Genomic DNA, 19,451 nt, shown 5'->3' with positions numbered 1-19,451 from the left:
TCTCAAGATAAAAATGTTTGCTCCAGGGCGCCTGGGTGACTCAGTTGGTTAAGCATCCGACTCTTGGTTTTGGCTCAGGTCATGATCCTATAGTTGGGGAGTTTGCGCTCCCCATTGGGCTCTGTGCTGACAGTGTGGAGCCTGGTGGGATTCTCTCTCTCTCTGCCTCTCTCTCCACCCCTGCCCCCCTCTCTATTTCTCAGCATAAATAAATTAAAAACAGAAAAAAAGTTTGCTCCAGGTGGAATCAAATTGTGATCCTGGAATAACTGGAGTTTTGACTCTTCAGGTCCTTGGCATCCTGCCCATTTTCTCTATCTCTGACTCTCCAAAGTTTGAACAAAACACACAATCCTAATAAATCAGAGTCTCCTTTGGTGCCTGAAAGGTCAAATATGAAACATATTTGTGTACCCTTTGAAATCTACCACAAGCAATTTCCTGGACAAGCCTGGAAGTGTTTAATAATGAATCCACACAACCTGGAGCCTGTGAGCAGCACTTTGCCTGCTGTGGTCCATTAAATTGGCTCTTCTCTGGACCCAATCACAAAGTGAAAAAGTCCATTTAAAACCAGAGATTTCCTACATTAAAAAAAAAGGGGGGGGGGTTGAAGAATGCAGTCATTAGTTAATAATCTTAACCTTTTTACTTAAAAAAGGCATTCTTGTTAACTACCGAAATTATCAAATGCCTTCTCCGACTTAACACTAGATTCTCATAGTTCCTCTGCCAACCTCATCAACTTTGAGAATTTCCTTAGAGCTCTAACACACTCACCGAAGGCCATTTGCCACAACACTTGTTTTTCCAAACAGGCCATTTGTCATCCCTTCAGATAATCTTAAATAAATAATAAATGAAACCGAAAAGACCACACAACTTCTTGATGTGAGTTTGTTGCTTTTGGTTGATGTACAGGTGAATTGGTTTGTCATATTTGAATTATTTTAAGACTTCTATATGACCTATGTAAGATCTCATGCTGTGAAGTCAGAAGGTTAAAAAGTCAAAAAGTTTAGTTAAAAAGTCAAAAGTTAAGTTTAAGCCATTGCTAGGTCCTCCTGGAGAAAGAAGGTAGAGAACCTATGGAAGAAGACTGGGCATCTTTTGATATTTAATAACAAGTATGAAAGCTTTTACCTCTTTGCATCTGTGAAGCCAAATTAACTTCTAATCCGTCGGACTGTAAAAATGTACTGGTCTGGAATTGGAGTGGGGTCCGGGGCAGCAAGGGTAATTGCAAGAGAAGAGGAAATGAAGGTCATGAAGGGAGATGTACTATGGGTTTTATTGTTTTACTCAGAACTTTAAAATGAGAAAATCCCCAAGCCCCTTGTGTTAATAAACCATGTTAATAAACCTGACGTAGGAAACCCATTGGCAAAGGTGTGTTGGGGGGTGGGTGGGGGGGGGGAGTACATGGAAAGTTGGAGCATGTGAAAACAAACGTATGCCTTTTTTTCCTTCCTGTCTGGTTTTCCCAGGAATCTACGTTCATATGAAATATAATGGTTTGGGGAAGTTTGCATTCCACCAGCTGACTCTTAAATGTAGATAAAGGTAACAGGCATTACCATAAAATTCCATAAATATGAAGTGGCAATAAATTTGCAGAGAGACACGAAGTGTCTAGAGGCCCAGTAGTAAACCCTACTAATGTCATTACATGGAGATTATGAAAAGCTGACAACCAATGGGTTTAAAGGTGTTTCTTTTTATCTGAGTTAGTGGTAATTATCTTATGATGCAAGTTTTGCCTTTTTTTTTTTTTTTCCGGGAAGCTTTGGAAGCGTTATTGTCTGTTGTGAAATTGTGGACATGTGCACCAGTCTAACAGGGAGTGTTTTCCTTGAATTTTAGGAGCTGCAAAACATAGCTGCATCAGAGGGTCAGGTGGTGGTACTGGAGTGCCGGGTCCGAGGAGTGCCCCCTTTGCAGGTCAAGTGGTTCCGACAAGGGAGTGAAATCCAAGACTCTCCAGACTTCAGAATTCTACAGAAAAGTAAGGAGAGGTGCCCATTCTCCCACATTCATTCATTTTCTTCCCTCAAGCTTCCAAAAAACCAAGAAGAGTTTAGTCATTTGGATGAATTGGTTTCTATTTTGGGGAGAGTAGTGAGACCAGATAACCTGCAAATATGTGGGGTCCAGTGTATTTAAGCAGTGGTAGTCACTTGTGTAACCCTTTGAAGGTCTAATGAAAGTTGTATATACGTCAGAAAATGTTATAGACTTGTGAACTCAAAGTAGGGCAAATAATTTGAGGAGGGGTATAAGCCTCCTATAAGCCCCTCTATGGATTGTGGTTTATAAAACTTCCTAGTATAAGCTGTTTGTTACTGGTGGAATTTGGGTTTCTGTATTTCTAGAAATATAAATTGATCTATCACTTTACTCTTTTGTACTGTGGAGTTCCCTATATTCTGTAGACATGTCCTAGACAGAGAAAAGATAGGTGGATTTATTATTAATGGAATCCCATTCTAATACTCTGTTTTGATTTATTTTTTCCTCATGTGGCAAACAGAACCTAGATCTACAGCTGAACCTGGTAAGAAGCTTTTTCTTTTTGTTCGTTGGTAACGTATCTTTGGGGTTTCAATAGTTCTTTGTCTCAGTTTTAAAGCCATAAGCAGAACAATGTTTTTGCAGTTCGCTGGAAATACGAAACCCCCTTAAAGACAATATCTTCTTTATCATGGGGTGTGTCCACTGCATTTTACATCAACTTCTTTATTAGTAAAACATTAAGTTCCATTCAGACAAGAAGGTCAAGCTCAGTGGTTTAAGGCTTTTTTAAATATAGTCTTTTATATTCAGAAAGCAAAGCAAGTTAATAAAAAAAAATCGTCCTAAAATTCCAGTAGAAAAGAACCATCTGCTACATACTTTCGCTAACCAAAGCCCAGGAACAGCTCGACCCTCCAGCTTAGAAATGCGTCTCACATGAGAGCAGCCCAGAGATGTAAGCAAAACTGACCACCGGTATTTCTCATTTATGTAGCCTGAGCCATAAACTTGTACAGTTCTCCCAGCATGAAGAAAGTCATCTTGCCCTAGGATCTCTCTTAATTACCGGGTCATTTGACCTCATCAGAGTGCTATGTTATCCGGAAGCGCCAGATCCAACTCTTCTGCTTCAGACTTCGTGGATATTTATGACTCCTCATGAACTAAAACAACATTTGAAAAAGAAACAATAATGTTTCTCTGTGTATTTTACAGGACGCCCACCTCAAGAGTACTTTCTTTTGTGTTTCTCCCTTTGGCAAAATTACAGTTTTCCTTACTCCTTGCCAAAGGTTGAAAAGCTGATTTGTGCTTTTTTCCAGCTTTGAGCAGCTTCTGCCATCATGTCCCTTAGGAGCCATGGCTTTGCTCTGTCCCTTCTTTGACAGCTTGAAAGTTCTCAGTGGGCTACTGCAGGTCAGGTTACTATGGTTAGTCCCGGACCTCTCACATCCGAGCATTGGGCCATTAAAAGTAGGATGTGATCCTTTTAGGATCCAAAGGTTAAAGGGTACTGAGTAGCATCCTTAAGGAACAATTGGAATTGATCTAGTGCCTTCTTGTCATGATTACAACCAGAGATGTTGCCCCACTTAATGTGTCAGTCACCACAACAAATACTGTAATCACTTTCCAAAACATAGAAATAGACAACTTCATATTCTGTGATAGGTCTTTATATAAAATTGCATCTTGGGGCATCTGGGTGGCTCAGTTTGGTAAGTGTCCGACTTCGGCTCAGGTCATGATCTTGCTGTTCGTAGGCCCCATGTTGGGCTCTGTGCTGACAGCTCAGAGCCTGGAGCCTGCTTCAGACTCTGTGTCTCCCTCTGTCTCCACCCTTCCCCTGCTCACACTCTGTCTCTGTCTCTCTCAAAATAAATACTAAAAAATTACAAATTAAAAAATTGCATCTTGCTGGTTCCCTGATACATGGAACTTCTGAGACTCCATCTGCTGCATGAGCTAAGATGTTAGGGCACATCTTGTGTTTACTATTTTAAATAGACTTATTGATAGATATAAAAGTAGGAGCCAGATACCTCTCTATCTACAAAAAAAGTTGATGTGAAAAAGTCATGGGCAGTTTATATCTTACGATACTTTATGTTCAAATAAAACTGAAGTTTTGAGCCACAAATTCTAAAAGCATTATTACTGGAACAGATTACTGCTTTTGATGTTGTGTTGTGGATTTTGTGCAAATTCATGCAGTTCTTTTTCATCATGTTGTTATCCCTTGTTGTTACCTGCAGAGGTGATGATGATTTATGAAATATCTCCCATGATCTGTGTTGGAAATTCATAAACTAACCATCATCTGAAAACTCATAACACTGGTTAGAAGCTGCATAGTTTAGTTTCTGAGTACATATGTATTTGGAAATTGAAAATACTCAATATATTGGCTAAGAAGGAATAAATTTGGGTGTGGAGGGAGAACAGAAATGTCTGCTACCACCCCCCCCCCTTTTCCATCCTCTTCCGTTTTATCCCTCAAACTACGAACTTTTTCAATTATGATTTTCTGTTTTGCTTCTAGCACAATCATGATTTGATCATGATTATTTAATAAAATTAGTTCTCAGCTTGGTGGATAAAATGACCTCTAGACATACATCGGTGCCTTTTTAACATGGCAAAATCATGAAGAAAAGAGCAAGATAATGAGGGGAACTTCCTTTTAAACTGCATATCCTAGCAATATAAGTTTCTCCTTTCATGTTCACTGAATTTTCTTATTTTTCCCCCTTTAGTTAGATCTGGAAGCATTTAAGAAAACAGGGGTGCCTGGGTGGTGCAGTTGTTGAGTGTCCAACTCTTGATTTTGGCTCAGGTCATGATCCCAGAGTTGTGGGATTGAGCCTGCTTAAGACTGTCTCCCTCTCCCTCTCCCCCTCCCCCTCCCCCTCCCCTTCTCACAATGTCCCTCTCTCTCTCTCAGGAAGGAAGGAAGGAAGGAAGGAAGGAAGGAAGGAGAAAAAAGAAAAGAAAATGGACTCTTCCATTCTAAGTACAATAATAGAATTTGCTGAGAACAAATATATCTTGGTACAGAAATATGTCAACATAAGAAAAAAGGGGTGTCTGGGTGGCTCAGTTGGTTAAGCATCCAACTTCGGTTCAGGTCATGATCTTATGGTCCGTGGGTTCGAGCCCTGCACTGGCCTTTGGGCAGACAGCTCAGAGCTTCAAGCCTGCTTTGGAATCTGTGACTCCCTCTCTCTCTCTTCCCCTCTCTTGCTTGTTCATTCTTTTGTTCATTCTTTTTCTCTCTCTCTCTCAAAAGTAAATAAACATTAAAAAATAATAGAAAAGAAAAAAAAACTTGTATACAGTCAGGAGCTATTAAAAACAAAACCCGTGTGGCGTTGGTGGCTCAGTTGGTTAAGTGTCTGACTCTTGATTTTGGCTCAGGTCATGATCTCAAGGCTCATGAGTTCAAGCCCTGCATCCGGCTCTGTGCTGACCACCTGGAGCCTGCTTGGGTTTCTCTTTTTCTCCCTGCCCTTCCCCTGCTGTCTCTGCCCTTACCACCCCCCTCTCAAAATAAACATTAAAAAAACACACACACACACACACAGCTAGTTTTCCCTGAACCGATAACTTCTCCACAATTATATTTATTACATTACTAGAATTGCTCATTTCTCTTTTATGCCAGAGCATTAAAATGCTCTCCATCAGGGAATCTACAATAGGCATGTAGTGTCAAATAAAATTCATGATCATATTTTTTTATTTAATTTTTTTTCAACGTTTTTTTATTTATTTTTGGGACAGAGAGAGACAGAGCATGAACGGGGGAGGGGCAGAGAGAGAGGGGGAGACACAGAATCGGAAACAGGCTCCAGGCTCTGAGCCATCAGCCCAGAGCCCGACGCGGGGCTCGAACCCACGGACCGCGAGATCGTGACCTGGCTGAAGTCGGACGCTTAACCGACTGCGCCACCCAGGCGCCCCTTTGATCATATTTTTTAAACAAAAAAAAAACCCTTTAAACAAATGAATTCAAGTGGACTGCTTCTGTGAGCTGCTGCTATGAGAACTTCAGAACAAGCAAATGTTAAAATATAATTTGTATTTAAACAGTATTTTGGCATGCCTGACAAAACTAAGTATGATTCTGATTCTTTTACTAGTAGCCAGTTGTTTTCCTTACTCTGAGCTTAAAGTTGACCATCGACATTGTTGGGGGAAAAAAACCCAAAAGATATTTTGAACTGCTTACTTTCCTTAAATGACCTGATTGGCTGTCCATTAGGCCACTGAATATTCAACTGTATAAAGTGGATGCAGGAACTGACTTCCCTGATCGCCGTTTTTTAGCCACTGTTAAGTGGAAAGCAGAAAAACAGACATGACTACAGTACATCTGAGGAAAGAGATAAATTTTATAGGACTAGGCCAGTGATGTTTTCCAAATGCTAAAACATAAATAGTCTTTGAAATTCAGGAACATATCTGAGCATTTGGGTTTTATTACCCTCTCTTCCTACTCTCCAGTCCTCTGACACATTCACTCTTGCTCTCTCCTCCCTAGTTGGTGCTCAATCTCTCTTTTCCTCTCTGCTTTTCCCCACTTCATTCTTTTTATCTCTTTATGCTTCTTCCCTTTTAAAATCATGCATCAGAGCTATAGAAATGAAATTCACTAGTACCTAGATATAGCCCCATTAGGGATTAGATATTCAGATAAAAAAAGGAACCACCAGATTCTCTCCTAATGCATTTGAGAGACTGAAACAGGTTTTTCTTGTCACTACTGTGTTGTATCTGTCTAATGTGTTTTACACTCCCTTCTCTGTCTAGACAGAAGTCGGCTTGCATCACAAATCTTTTCAGACTGTTTTGTGAATTAATAGCTAGTCAGCTTACTTAAGACCAACATCCGTTTGTCATATTACCTGCTCTGGCCTCTTTCCTTGACATTCTGACTTTATACTGATTGAATCCTTCAAAGACTAGTCTGGGGTGGAGGTGGTGTGGAGGGCACAGAACACTCATTTGACAGCTGTTAATACTCAGGCCCTTACTCAGCTGTCTGGACGTAGCCACAAACTGTATTGAGTTACTTCTATAGCATTGTCTGGTGGTATGCGAAATTAAAAATCCCGTGTCTTGCTGGCTGGGAAGTTACACTTATAAAAATATGATGCTTGTACTTTCAGTATAAATCTCTGCTAACCAAATGCCACCCATCATCTTAGGTCTTCTATAATAGAATCCACGTTTTGATTCTGTGATTCAGAATGTGAAGTTAATTATACTTGTTAGATGTACTAAGGTGCTGAGTTGTAGGACAGCAATGGTAAGGATGTTTGAGATCCCAGTAGATTATACATAGTTAAGAGCTTAAAGGTTAAACAAAGTTTAAACAAAAGTGGATTGTGTGAAACCTGTGATTCTCAAACTGTGTGACGAGGTGCCCTGGGGCACCACACAGATTGACAGAGGTACTGTAATGTTTGAAAATTTTAATGCAAGTACAATGATACTCAGCATTTGATAGACACAGCTATTAGCTTGAAACAGTTCAGGATTTCAACATGAGGTCACTCCACATTCTTTTCTATGACATCATATCTATGTGAAACTGTGTTTTTGATGTGTACATGTGCTAAACAAGTAAGTACCACGTGAAAATCAATGTGGAACATGAAATGAGGCTGGCTATGTCCCATCTGATCTCAAGAGTTCTGCAGTACCCAACAGATGCATGCATTCATTAGTTAGTAATTGTGGTTGTTTAAGAATAAAATAATATTTTTCTTTCAACTTATATGTGTTTTTTCAAATAGTAACTAACTTGTTAAGACCTAAGTACTTACTATATTCTTTCAAAATAACTACGTAACAAATGAAGGTATATATTTTGGCTTAGGAGCATCATAAAAAAAAAAACAAAAACAAAAAACTAACTGAGACACTTAGGATCCCATGGACCAAGAAAGTTTGGTTTAATCTTTTGGGAGAGAGGCACATTTGAGAGTGCATCAAAAAGGAAACTGAGTGACTCTTAGAATTCTAAATTCTCCATGATCTTACTCCCAGTCATCTTCTGCACTGACCTTCTAGAATGCTGGCCTGTGAGCCTTTCCTTTCCAGGCAGAGCCTAAAGGACGCTTTCTGGGCAATCTGAGCGTCCCAAGAGAAACAAAAAATCCATATGTGTGATATGGGAGTTTTTCCAACAAAGAGGCCCATCTAGATCACCATACTGGGAAGGCCAGAGTGGGCAAGCTCCTCTGTCTTCCTCTGAGCACCTAATCAACTCAGAACCATGTCAACAAAAAGAGAGAAAAGACCTCTGAAGAAACCTGCATCATGGGTGATCTAGAAGAAAAGAAGCATCTTCCCTGGAAAGCAACTTGAATAAAACAGACTTGCAGAGAGAAGAAAATGTAAAACCCAGCCCTCTTCTCAGATACGAAAATCAGCGCATCCAAAAAGTGAAATTGAAAATGCTTTAAGAAGAGGGGAGGAACATTCAGAAAAAAGCTCTTGGAATGGAAAGCTGGTAGCAGAAATAAAAGTTGAGGAAATGTTTCACAAAGTAGGGCAAAAAGACAGCAAAGGACTATAAGAGCAAAGGTAAGAAGAGTAGATACACTAGAGAACCTGCTTAAGTAGACTACACCTATATATTGGAATCCCAGAGGAGAGGACAAATAAGGGGACGAGATTATCAATGAAATATTTTTTTAATTCCCTAAACTGAAGGTAACTGTTCCCAGATTGAAAGGACTCACTGTGTGAACAGTGGATGAAGATAACTTCACAGCAGTATGCATCATGAAATTCAGAATATCCAGGACAAGGAGATGGTTCTGCCAGTGTCCAGGGGAAAAAACATGAAGGCACATAAAACAAGATAGAATGGCTTCAGACTTCTTAGTAGTCATGCTGGACATGAAGAGACAATAAAGCAAAACCTTCAAAATTCTGAAGTAAAATTACCTCAAACTTAGAATCCTATACCCTGCCATACCTTCAATTCTTTGTGAAGATACAGTCAAGAGTTTCCAGACTTGCAAGGTCTCGGAGGTTTTCCTCCACAGCTCTTCAGGTGGGATGTGTTCTACCCAGCAAGAGAACTCCCCTAGAAAGAGGAAAATGTGGTGGATGGGAAGCAGGCGATCAAGTGCAGATGAGAGCCAAAGGGAGCCCTGCAGGAGGGTGACAGCTGGGCGTCAGGAATGGATTGGTCCAGACTGAAGTTGTGGGATACAAGAGACAGACACACTGAAGTTTTCAGCACTAAGAGCTCATCGCCACTGCTTCCTCCTTTACCCTGATGACAGAATGGCAGGGTGGCAGGCCTGTTGTGCTCTCCCCTCCCTGCACAGCCTCCCGGTTCAGCTAAGAACATTCATTTCATCCTCCCTTCCGCCACCGTTCTCACTTGTTCTGGTGCTGAGATTTGGAAGTTGGCCACGTTGAACTTAAAAACAGAAAGCATAGGGACACCTACTTCCCCAGCTATTCGTGCTGGCTGTCCAGTTCCTGCCCACACTTAGCCCCACCAGACTTCCTCATGGAGGTAAGCCTTAAGGTTCCCAGGACTCATTCAGGATTACTTGTCTGCCGATTACTCCTGTGGTGGTTTTTGTAAACATCATGGGGAGGTTGAAGCCAGTTTACACCCCAAGATAGTTCCTATAAACTTTTTCTGACAAGTTTGCCTTTTCTTTGCACAGTAAGACTTGTGGTTAGGACTCAATTTTTAAAAACCAAACACATTTTTTGAAGGATACAAATACAAGAAACATAATCAAAGGACGGATGATCTCAAGAGAAGGGGGAGGATTCAATTGGGGAGGGCATGGGGGCATTTCTAAAATATTAGTAATATTTTATTTCTTAGACTAGATGGGTACACAGGGGTTCATTTTATTGTTATTCCTTAAACCGTGCATGTAAAATATCCTCTATATATGATACAGTTTGCAATTGCAAAAAAAAAATCCTTTATGAAAATTTATGCAAACATTACGTTTACCAGCACTGAATCTCATCTTGTTGATTTTAACCCAGACTCGTTTTTATCAGTTGTGTTAAATAAACCCACTTTGGGGTTTGGAAGGTAAAAGCTGGATTTCTTTTTTTTTTTTTTTAATTTTTTTTTAATGTTTATTTACTATTGAGACAGAGAGAGACAGAGCATGAATGGGGGAGGGTCAGAGAGAGGGAGACACAGAATCTGAAACAGGCTCCAGGCTCTGAGCTGTCAGCACAGAGCCCGACGCGGGGCATGAACCCACGGACCGCGAGATCATGACCTGAGCTGAAGTCGGCCGCTTAACCGACTGAGCCACCCAGGTGCCCCTGGATTTCTTTTTAGTTAGGCTGGACTCCAAAGGCTGGCGGGGAAGCTATGAAAGAAGGCATTTTATGAAAATGTCCCCTTATCACCCAAAGGACATAAGTAATGTTATCCTTGCTGCCTCATCATTTTATAAGGTTTGGCAAACAAAGTTATTTGTATTTAACAAAGTGTTAAGTACGTCCAAAAATTTGAATGAAACTCATGGTTGAGTTCTGAGAGATATTTACATGATTAAGTAATTTTTAGCTAACTATAAAAAAAAATTTATCACCAGTAAAAGTTTCCAATTTAGTAATTTATCACATGCCATCCAATCAAAACCTTTCATCTAAGAAAAATGGATTAAAATGGATCATAGAGCTACTGGTAATTTAAAATTTTTCCATTTTTTAAAATGGACAGATTTTCAAAGCCTCTAACCACCTTTGTTGGAGATAAAAAGTCATCTCTTGACTTCCATTTCTGACCAGAATGTATTTTACAGATGTCTTAAAGGACTTTGTTCAAATAAGATGCTTCCAGATTAAAATGCAATATTACAGCCTAGCTCATCTCATTTCCTCATGGCTTTCTTCATTTTGGTCGTGTCAGAACCATACAAGCCATGATGCTTACTTTCTCTGAACAAGATGTGAGCCTAGTGTCACTTTGGGACGAAATTTTCCAACAGCAGAAAAGCTAAACAAGCTCTGGGGCATTTGACTAAAATTTTATCTAGTACAAGTCACTGAGACATAGCAGTGTGTGAAGATCACTAGAGGAACATCCCAATGATTGTCCTTCTGTGGTGGTGGCGGTGTTCAGTGAGGTTGTAGCCTTTTCTAGAAGTTTAGTCAATCTGTATGTGACTGTACGTTCATGCAATGGAAGTATTCCTGGAAACTCGCATACAATGAGTTTTATTCGTCAAATGTGAAACAGTCTTTTTGTAAAGCAAATGTTTACTTTTTTCCTGGGAACTAAATTTCATTCATACATTTATTCAAAAATATTCACAGAGAGATGCTGACAACATGCCAACAGACCAAATGCTTTCCATGTTCACAGGGGCCGTAGTCAAGGTACCAGAAATGAACACGCTAATTTCACAAAAAAATTATTTATAGGTGTGAGAGCTGTCTCCCAGGAGAGTTTGCCATCCTAAAATTACAATATACATGGTGGATCTGACCAACTCTAATCAAAAAAGACTCCTCTGAGAAAATCATGTTTAGGTGGAAGCATCAGGCTGAGGGCTTAGAGACGGAAAGAAATGTGGCTTTGCGGGGAGAGCCAGAGTGCACGAAGCTCAGAATGAAGGAAGGAGAGAGGCACAAAAGGAACCTGGCAAGTAAGCAGCAGCCTGGTCATTTAGGGTTCTGTGACCACATTGAGGATTTGTAATCTGTCCCCAGAGTCATGGAAGGATGGGGTGATGATAAAATTTCATTCGCAAAAGTGCCCTATGGTTTAGAAGGGGTAATTATATATAGTAGGTCGGGTGTTTTTTTAATGGCATAACTAAAAATCACAAGATCATAGGTAGCATAAGGAAGTTTAAAATTGGCAAGATCATCAACTCCAAAGCCACTTTATATCATCCCTGCTAGATAAGATTTTATCCTGTTTCTGAACGTAGGTTTCAAGGCACAGAATTATGTCTATGTTTACAGTTAAGACATTCTCAGGCATGAACTGGTGATGGAAGTTTCTCCAAGTGTCTCCAGAAACTCCATCTTTCTAGGTATGAATAATCCAAGGTTGAGAGAAGACCTTTCCGGAGAACGCCAAACACTGGGGAGATAGTGCAGGACTGAGGCAGTGGCTCCCTGGGCAGGATGCACCTCGGTGCAGCTGAAAGCTGGGAAGGCTTCATGGCTTCCAGCAGCATTTGCTACAGGGGACAGAGGTGACCTACCTGTGCCGTAAGCCCATCTCTCAGAGGGCTGCCAGTATCTGAGGGTTTTTTTTCCCCTCAAATCTCAAAAGATTAGGCTGTTTTTCTTCTGATGCCAGAATGTCCACATTACAAGCCCTTTGACTGGTCTTACATCCCATTCCAATTTATCATTGAAGACACACAGCACATCTCCTTGTGCAGATGAATTTCCTATTGAATTACTTGGGTAGTGAGAGTAATTAAAAATTTCAGATTCAGAAAACTCCTTGTTTCCTATCTTAAATCTTTCCTTACCTCATTTTACACGGAGTTCCTTGTGCCCTGAACTAGGAAAAAATGCAGAACAACTAGAGAGGCTTTGTCCTCTGAGGGGGGAAAAAAAAAGCTTGCTCATAGGAGGCAGGATGACGGTCTTCCGCATTTTGACTTTAATGTTAATTAACCATGACCTTGAGAAAATCACTTTAGAACTCACCTGAAGAAATGAGAGATTTGGGCTAGACAACTCCAAAATCCCTTATGGTACTAATATCCTAAGTTTTACCCTTCTTTGGTTAAGTACATTTTTTTTTCTTTCTGTTTAAGTACACTTTTAACTCATTCTGTAACCCTGTGTATTTAGTTATAAAATTTCCTATCCCAGGGCGCCTGGGTGGCTCAGTCAGTTAAGTGTCCAACTTCGGCTCAGGTCATGATCTCACAGTTCGTGGGTCTGTGCCCCACATCGGGCTCTGTGCTGACGGCTCAGAGCCTGGAGCCTTCTTCGGATTCTGTGTCTCTGTTTCTCCCCCACTCACATTCCCTCTCTCTCTCTGTCTCTCTCTCAAAAATAAATAAAGCTTAAAAAAATTTTTTTAAATTTCCTATCCCTTGTACCTTTCTAGATATATCTCACTTTCCAAATGATTACTCTTATGTGAAGCTCCAACTTGAATAATTTCCACACTATCTTCCTTTTCTTTTCTTTTTTAATTTTTTAATGTTTATTTTTGAGAGAGAAAGAGAGTGAGTGGAGGAGAGCACAGAGAGAGGGAGACACAGAATACAAAGCAGGTTCCAGGCTCTGAGCTGTCAGCACAGAGCCCGACGCGGGGCTCGAACCCACCAACCGTGAGGTCATGACCTGAGCCAAAGTCAGACACTCAACCGACTGAGCCACCCAGTTGCCCCTCTATCTTCCTTTTCAATTGGAAGGCCAACAGTTGTGTACAGTACAGTAAAAAAAAACAAAAACCCCACAGGATTACCTCATGGTTTCTCTTATTCTCTTGTTTTTCTTCTATTCAGTGAACTTTTTAATCAAATAATAATTGTGCACTTCACATGTATCCATATCTCTCAAACCTTTACCTGAAGCCACCTCCCCCCCCTTTTTTTAATGTGCCAGACACCTCTGTCAGAATTTATTGGTGTTGATTGAGCCAGGAGCTGTGCTAGGTCCTGTAGAGCATGTTTTTTAAGCTGCTGAGCGTGACCCATGAAAGCAGAGGACAGCCACCGTTATTTTAAAGAAAATAGTCAGGTACACTTCATATAATCTTAAATATTGTTTTGAGAAACGTTTACGTTATACACGTGTATGTATGCATGGGACTGGGTTAGGTACAAAATGTATTTTCCCCCCTCTGTGGGTTGCAATAAAAAAAATGTGTGAAATCCATTTTTGAGGGCAAAGTTTTCCATACTTTTCTGAAGATAAAAATAAACTGCAAAGTGTCTTTTTGTGTTTTAAATCCTTGGCCCCACCTCAAGTATACTGCATCAGAATCTCTAGGGGAGAAGAGAGGGTTAGGTAATCAACATGTTTTAACAAGCCTCCCAGGTGATTCTTATCTAACAGGTTTGGGAAACCGCATCATGATTCAACATTCAAAAAATTAATAATCTGCACCCAACCTTATAAATAGCCCTCCTTCCTCCCCGTTGCAATAGCCTGATCTTATTGAGGAGCTAAGACATGCAGTTGAATTTAAATAATAATTCTATCTAGATCTTTGTGTATCAAAGGCCAGATGTAAGGTATAAGCTAAACCAGAGTAATGCAGAGCCCTGCCAGTTTCATAGTTGTCATTTATTTTTTTAGTTTTTCATCTTTTTAAATAAAAATTGCTGATTTAAAAATATCAAAATACTTGAAATATACGTTGCATTTCATAGTTCCACCATGTATTCATGGTGTTTTTCCAGTTTCCAAGATGCATCCTGAGACAGGGAACCTTTTACACTGATTGAGACAAAGGTGAGCAGAGGTGAGCATGCCTGACTTCATACCTACCCAACCCATTACACCACAACTCCTGTTTTATGAGATGCAGTCATAATTTGAGCACGATTTATGGAAATACATTATTGAAATGATAAAACATAGTATATTACCTAGGTTCAGAATTTTAATGAATTTTTTTTGTGCCATTATCAACACTACAGCAATTGGAACTGAATAGTTTGCTATTATTGAGCCCAGTTGGCTTTGTTTTCCGAGGTAAATACTGAGAAAGCCAGAAAATTCTGTGGTGGTCTCTGTATAAATCTGCATTTGTACTGGGCGCACCAAATGTGCCTCTTAAAGTCTATTTTGATTGCAAAATTTCAAAAATGTGTGTCACTCAGAGGTGAGACATGAAATGAGTTATCAAAGTCATCTTAAGTCATCTGAGGCTTAAACTGCTTGCTGCATTATAACCCAGTGTGATCACGTTATATTGCCTGCCAAAAGTATCCCAGTTACTTGCGGAAACACCAGAGCTGAGTTTTTAATTAACCAGTATTTTTCACTATTTTTAACACAGGAAGTCTTAAGAGATACCACCCTCTCAAAAAGAAAATAATTCCATTTGAAACAGTGACATTATTAAGAAGGCAAGATATAATTGAATAAAGTTAATGAATGGAATTCATGAATGGAATGTAAAGGAAGTCTTTTTCACTTTATACTTTGTTTTATTTTTACATTTATTACTTTTTAAAGTATTTTTTGAGAGAGAGAGTGCAAGCAAGTGGGGTAAGTACAGACTGAGAGGGAGAGAGAAAATCTTATGCAGGCTCCACACCTACCACAGAACCCCAGGTGGGGCTCCATCCCACAATGGTGAGATCATTACCTGAGCCAAAATCAAGAGTTGGATGGTTAACCGACTGAGCCACCCGGTGCCCCTACATTTATTACTTTTATTTGTGTTTTAAAAATAAGATCCTTAAAGATCCTTTTAATAGGTAAAAATGTTTTTATTGTAAGGTAGCCCTTTTAACCTGCAGTTAGCACTTTTTCTTCCAGTGTTTAAAACATAAAATCTGCTTTGAGACAAATTTGCTAGTTTTTATTACTGATAGTTGAAAGAAGGTACATTATTCTACAAGTTTCAAAAGTTTGCCTTTGTGGGCTGTCAGAAAAGGAGGTTGGAAGAGAAATATTTTCTCTTCTCCATTTACATCAGTTAGCTATTGCTCCCCAGGACAGCATCCCCTAAATGAGTGGCTTAAAGCAGCAACTATTCATTTAGTTCATAATTTTGGGAGTCAGCCATTTGGCTTGGCCTCAGCTGGGCAGTTCTGTGGTCTGCACCAGGCTCAGCCAACCTCAGTTGGACTAACTTGCTCCGGCTGTGGTCAGCTTCCAGGTTGGCTGGGAAGGAGTTAGGTTAGGATGGTACCTGTTGAAATGGCTTACCTCTGCTCTTTGTAGCTCTTCCTCCAGCATACCAGCATAGTCTTACTCACCTGGGACTTCAGTAGAGCTCCAAGAGATGGAGCAGGATGACCAAGGTCCCTTGAGGCTTTGGCTCAGAACTGACCAACGATATCATTTCCACTGCATTCTAGGTTAAAGCAACTCACAAGGCCAGCCGAAATTCAAGGGTTAGGGCAACTAGATGGTGCACGTGATGGAAAGGCTTGCCAAGTCACATTACAAAGGGGCATGGATGCAGAGAAGAGGTTAATTGCAGCCATTTTTCTAGAAAGTCTACTGTACAAAGTCTTACCCTACCTACATAATATGGGAATAATCGATAACAGTGTGGGAATCAGAAAAATACCAATTCTCTTAATATTTGCCAATATAATCTTTATTTTACTGGTAAAGCATAGATAAGTATTCAACTTGAAATTAGTTAATACATTCTAGATCTAGCTTCTTTCTAATGCTAACTGGGAGGGAATATGTACTGGCAACAAAGCATTTACCATGTGCCAGGCAGTGGCCTAAGTGCAACGTATAGCCTGTCACAGGAATAGGTGGTTGGTGGGAGTGTGGAGTCTGGAACTTGACTGGGCTTGATTTCTAATTTTGCCACTCATAAACCAATTTGGGCAAACCAATTTGCCTTATTGTGCTTTAGTTTCCTATCAATAAAATGGGCTTATAATAAATCTAAATTGTAAGGTTGACAAAAGGCTTAAGTCTGAATCTATTTTCAGTGCTGATAACTGTGCCTGGTGCCTGATGAGGGCTGTGTAACCATCAGCTGTTGTCACAGTCATGATCATCATTACCCACAGTAACCCTGTGATGCTTAATGCTTCTTAATTTTATGAGGCATGATTAATACCCTATAGGTAGGTTCTGTTATTTTCTCCTCCAATTTACAGAAAGAATGTTGACGTTCAGGAACGTTGACCAAAGTCACAGAGGCAAGATACAGCAAGACCCTTATCCAAGCCCTGAAAGCTGGTTCCAGAGTCTGGGCTTTTCATGCTCTACAAGTGCAAGATTGCCACACTGTGTAATGGTAGCTTCCAAAGTAGTTGTCCATAGGCCCAACATTTACATATTTTGTTCTCCCCCCCACTCCCCCATTGTCAGCATTTCAGAGAAGGTTGATTTTCCCCACTAACTGCTTTTCGGTTGAGCAGATGTAAAAGGCAGCTGCGTTGTAGTTGAAAGAGCTTCCACACATACTGAACCAAACTAGCTGGAGGAGAATGGAGCCGGAATCTACTGAGCATCTCTCGCGAGCCAAGTGCAGAGATACACACGTTGCAGACATCTCCTTTCATTTTCACAGATACCCCGTTAGGTATACATTATCCCCAATTTATAGGTGAGGAAACCAAGGCTGCTCTTGTCCAAAAATCACAAAGCGCAGGTCTGACGGCAAAGTTTTTGCCGCTACACTGAACTGCTAAATTAAATGTAGAGACTCTATTGTGAATAGTAGGTAAAGAGATTCTACGCCTGATGTGTTTGTTTTAGAAAGGCAGGGTGTCCGACTTCTTCAAGGTGACTTCATGGTTTCACTCTGATGAGTTCTTCTGTTCTTTTCACTTCCAGAGGAGATCTGTACCCTGGTTATCGCTGAGACTTTCCCTGAAGATGCAGGGGTCTTTACGTGCTCCGCAAGAAATGATTACGGCTCAGTAACCAGTACTGCCCAGCTGATTGTCACCTCAGGTATGTGAGCAGTAAGAGATCAACTGGGTTCTGCTCCCTAGCATTTAGTGTGTGGCTCACCACAGCAGGAAGAACTACCCCAGAGGAGAGCTCAGCCTTTAGGAATGCCTGCTGCCACTCCAGGAGTTATCCTGACAAACCAACGTCTGGTCAGGAAACAAAGGCTTTGTGGGGAGAGGACATAGACATGGAGATGAAGAACAAAAAGATAATGACAGTGCAGCAACTGAACACACATGGGGCTGTTTTCTCAGTCATGCAACTTGGTCTTGGAAACAATGGATCTGGTTTCCAAACATCCGCATACAACCTAGAATCATGCTGACATCAGAAGGCCACCCCTGCATCAGAGGCGCGGTCACTGCTGTCAGCAGTTCCAACTGGAGAGCCGGTACTCATACAAACAAATCCTTATTTAAGCCTCGATTGAAACCTCTGGAAAGGTAATACAAGATAAACCTAATGTAACCCGGAGAAGCCGTAAAGATCTTAGAAATCAAATTATCATTGAAAGTGGGCTATAACTCTGATATGAAAAACTGAAGCAGTATATTATACTGTTGAAACCAATATGCAGAACTGCTTGGATATTTTTTAAAACTCAGAAATGTACCACTAGCAAAGATAACATGAAACGGCTTTTTCCTTTATTTTCTTAGAACTTTACTTGATTACTTTCTGCTATTAGTAAGTAGCTTCACTTTAGTTCGCTTTTTAAAAAAATTTTTTTAACATGTATTTATTGTTGAGAAACGGGGACAGAGCATGGTCATGGGAGGGGCAGAGAGAGGGGGAGACACAGAATCGAAAGCAGGCTCCAGGCTCTGAGCTGTCAGCACAGAGCCCGACACAGGGCTCGAACTCACAAACTGTGAGATTATGACCTGAGCCGAAATCGGACGCTTAACCAACTGAGCCAACCCAGGCGCCCCACTTTAGCTTGCTTTTATTGCCTCATTTCTATTATTTATTTTACAGTAGCTTTTAAAATAGTGCTTTGGCCAAGCCTGGCACGTAGTACATACAGTAGGGAACCAAGAAACAGGTTGTAGCTGCATGAGATAGTCTTGGGGAGAACAATGGAACTGCACTTGGATCTCTTTGGAAGAGTAAGAAGCTGGTGCTAGGTGGCAGCAGAGGCACAAACAAGACTGGCTTAAGGATATTAAAATGGAAGTTGTAAATGCTTCCTCGTCTTATTTTTTTTTTTTTAATTTTTTTTTTTTTTTTAACGTTTATTTATTTTTGGGACAGAGAGAGACAGAGCATGAACAGGGGAGGGGCAGAGAGAGAGGGAGACACAGAATCGGAAACAGGCTCCAGGCTCTGAGCCATCAGCCCAGAGCCCGACGCGGGGCTCGAACTCACGGACTGCGAGATCGTGACCTGGCTGAAGTCGGACGCTTAACCGACTGCGCCACCCAGGCGCCCCTCTTCCTCGTCTTATTAAGAAATGTCAAGTTCACTGGATTGGTGATGGAGTCGATAGGAATCGGTACTTTAAATGGGCAACAGAAACGCCAGTGCCGTGTTTGGAGCTGCAGAGCAGGGAGGCCCGCAGGGTTTGTTGCAGAGCTGGCTTGAAGACTGTCCCGTCAGATGGGCATAGCAGTATCCCAGCAATGTGGCCAAAACTCTGGGCTCTAAGCATCTTATGTGGCAAAAATTGGCATGCGGTATTTCCCATTTTCACCTGGGGTAAATCTGCTGGGAGCCGAACATAATCAACAAATAGTTTTGAGCGTTCAGTTGACCTCAGTAAACCTTTTTGAGTCCATTCCTGGAGCTCTGCTGGGCTCTGGGCAAGGTGGGGAATCCAAGGATGACATGATCTTATCGCA

At 40.8% G+C, this 19,451-nt stretch overlaps 1 protein-coding gene across 2 annotated transcripts in view; it reads left to right on the top strand.

Moving 5' to 3' along the window:
• The window catches only part of PALLD (palladin, cytoskeletal associated protein), a 397,583-nt gene that overhangs the window by 173,996 nt on the left and 204,136 nt on the right, over nt 1-19,451 (top strand). For both annotated transcript variants that reach the window (XM_047855047.1, XM_047855048.1), the window contains exons 6-8: nt 1,864-2,005; nt 2,531-2,554; nt 17,491-17,610. In XM_047855047.1, coding sequence (XP_047711003.1) covers nt 1,864-2,005; nt 2,531-2,554; nt 17,491-17,610 — 286 coding nt within the window. The remainder of the gene's footprint in view (nt 1-1,863; nt 2,006-2,530; nt 2,555-17,490; nt 17,611-19,451) is intronic.

The sequence above is a fragment of the Prionailurus viverrinus genome, chromosome B1, assembly GCF_022837055.1.
Source record: "Prionailurus viverrinus isolate Anna chromosome B1, UM_Priviv_1.0, whole genome shotgun sequence".
NCBI lineage: Eukaryota > Metazoa > Chordata > Mammalia > Carnivora > Felidae > Prionailurus > Prionailurus viverrinus.
The sequence above is the reverse complement of the archived record's forward strand: the minus strand, read 5'-3'. Positions and strand labels throughout refer to the sequence as shown.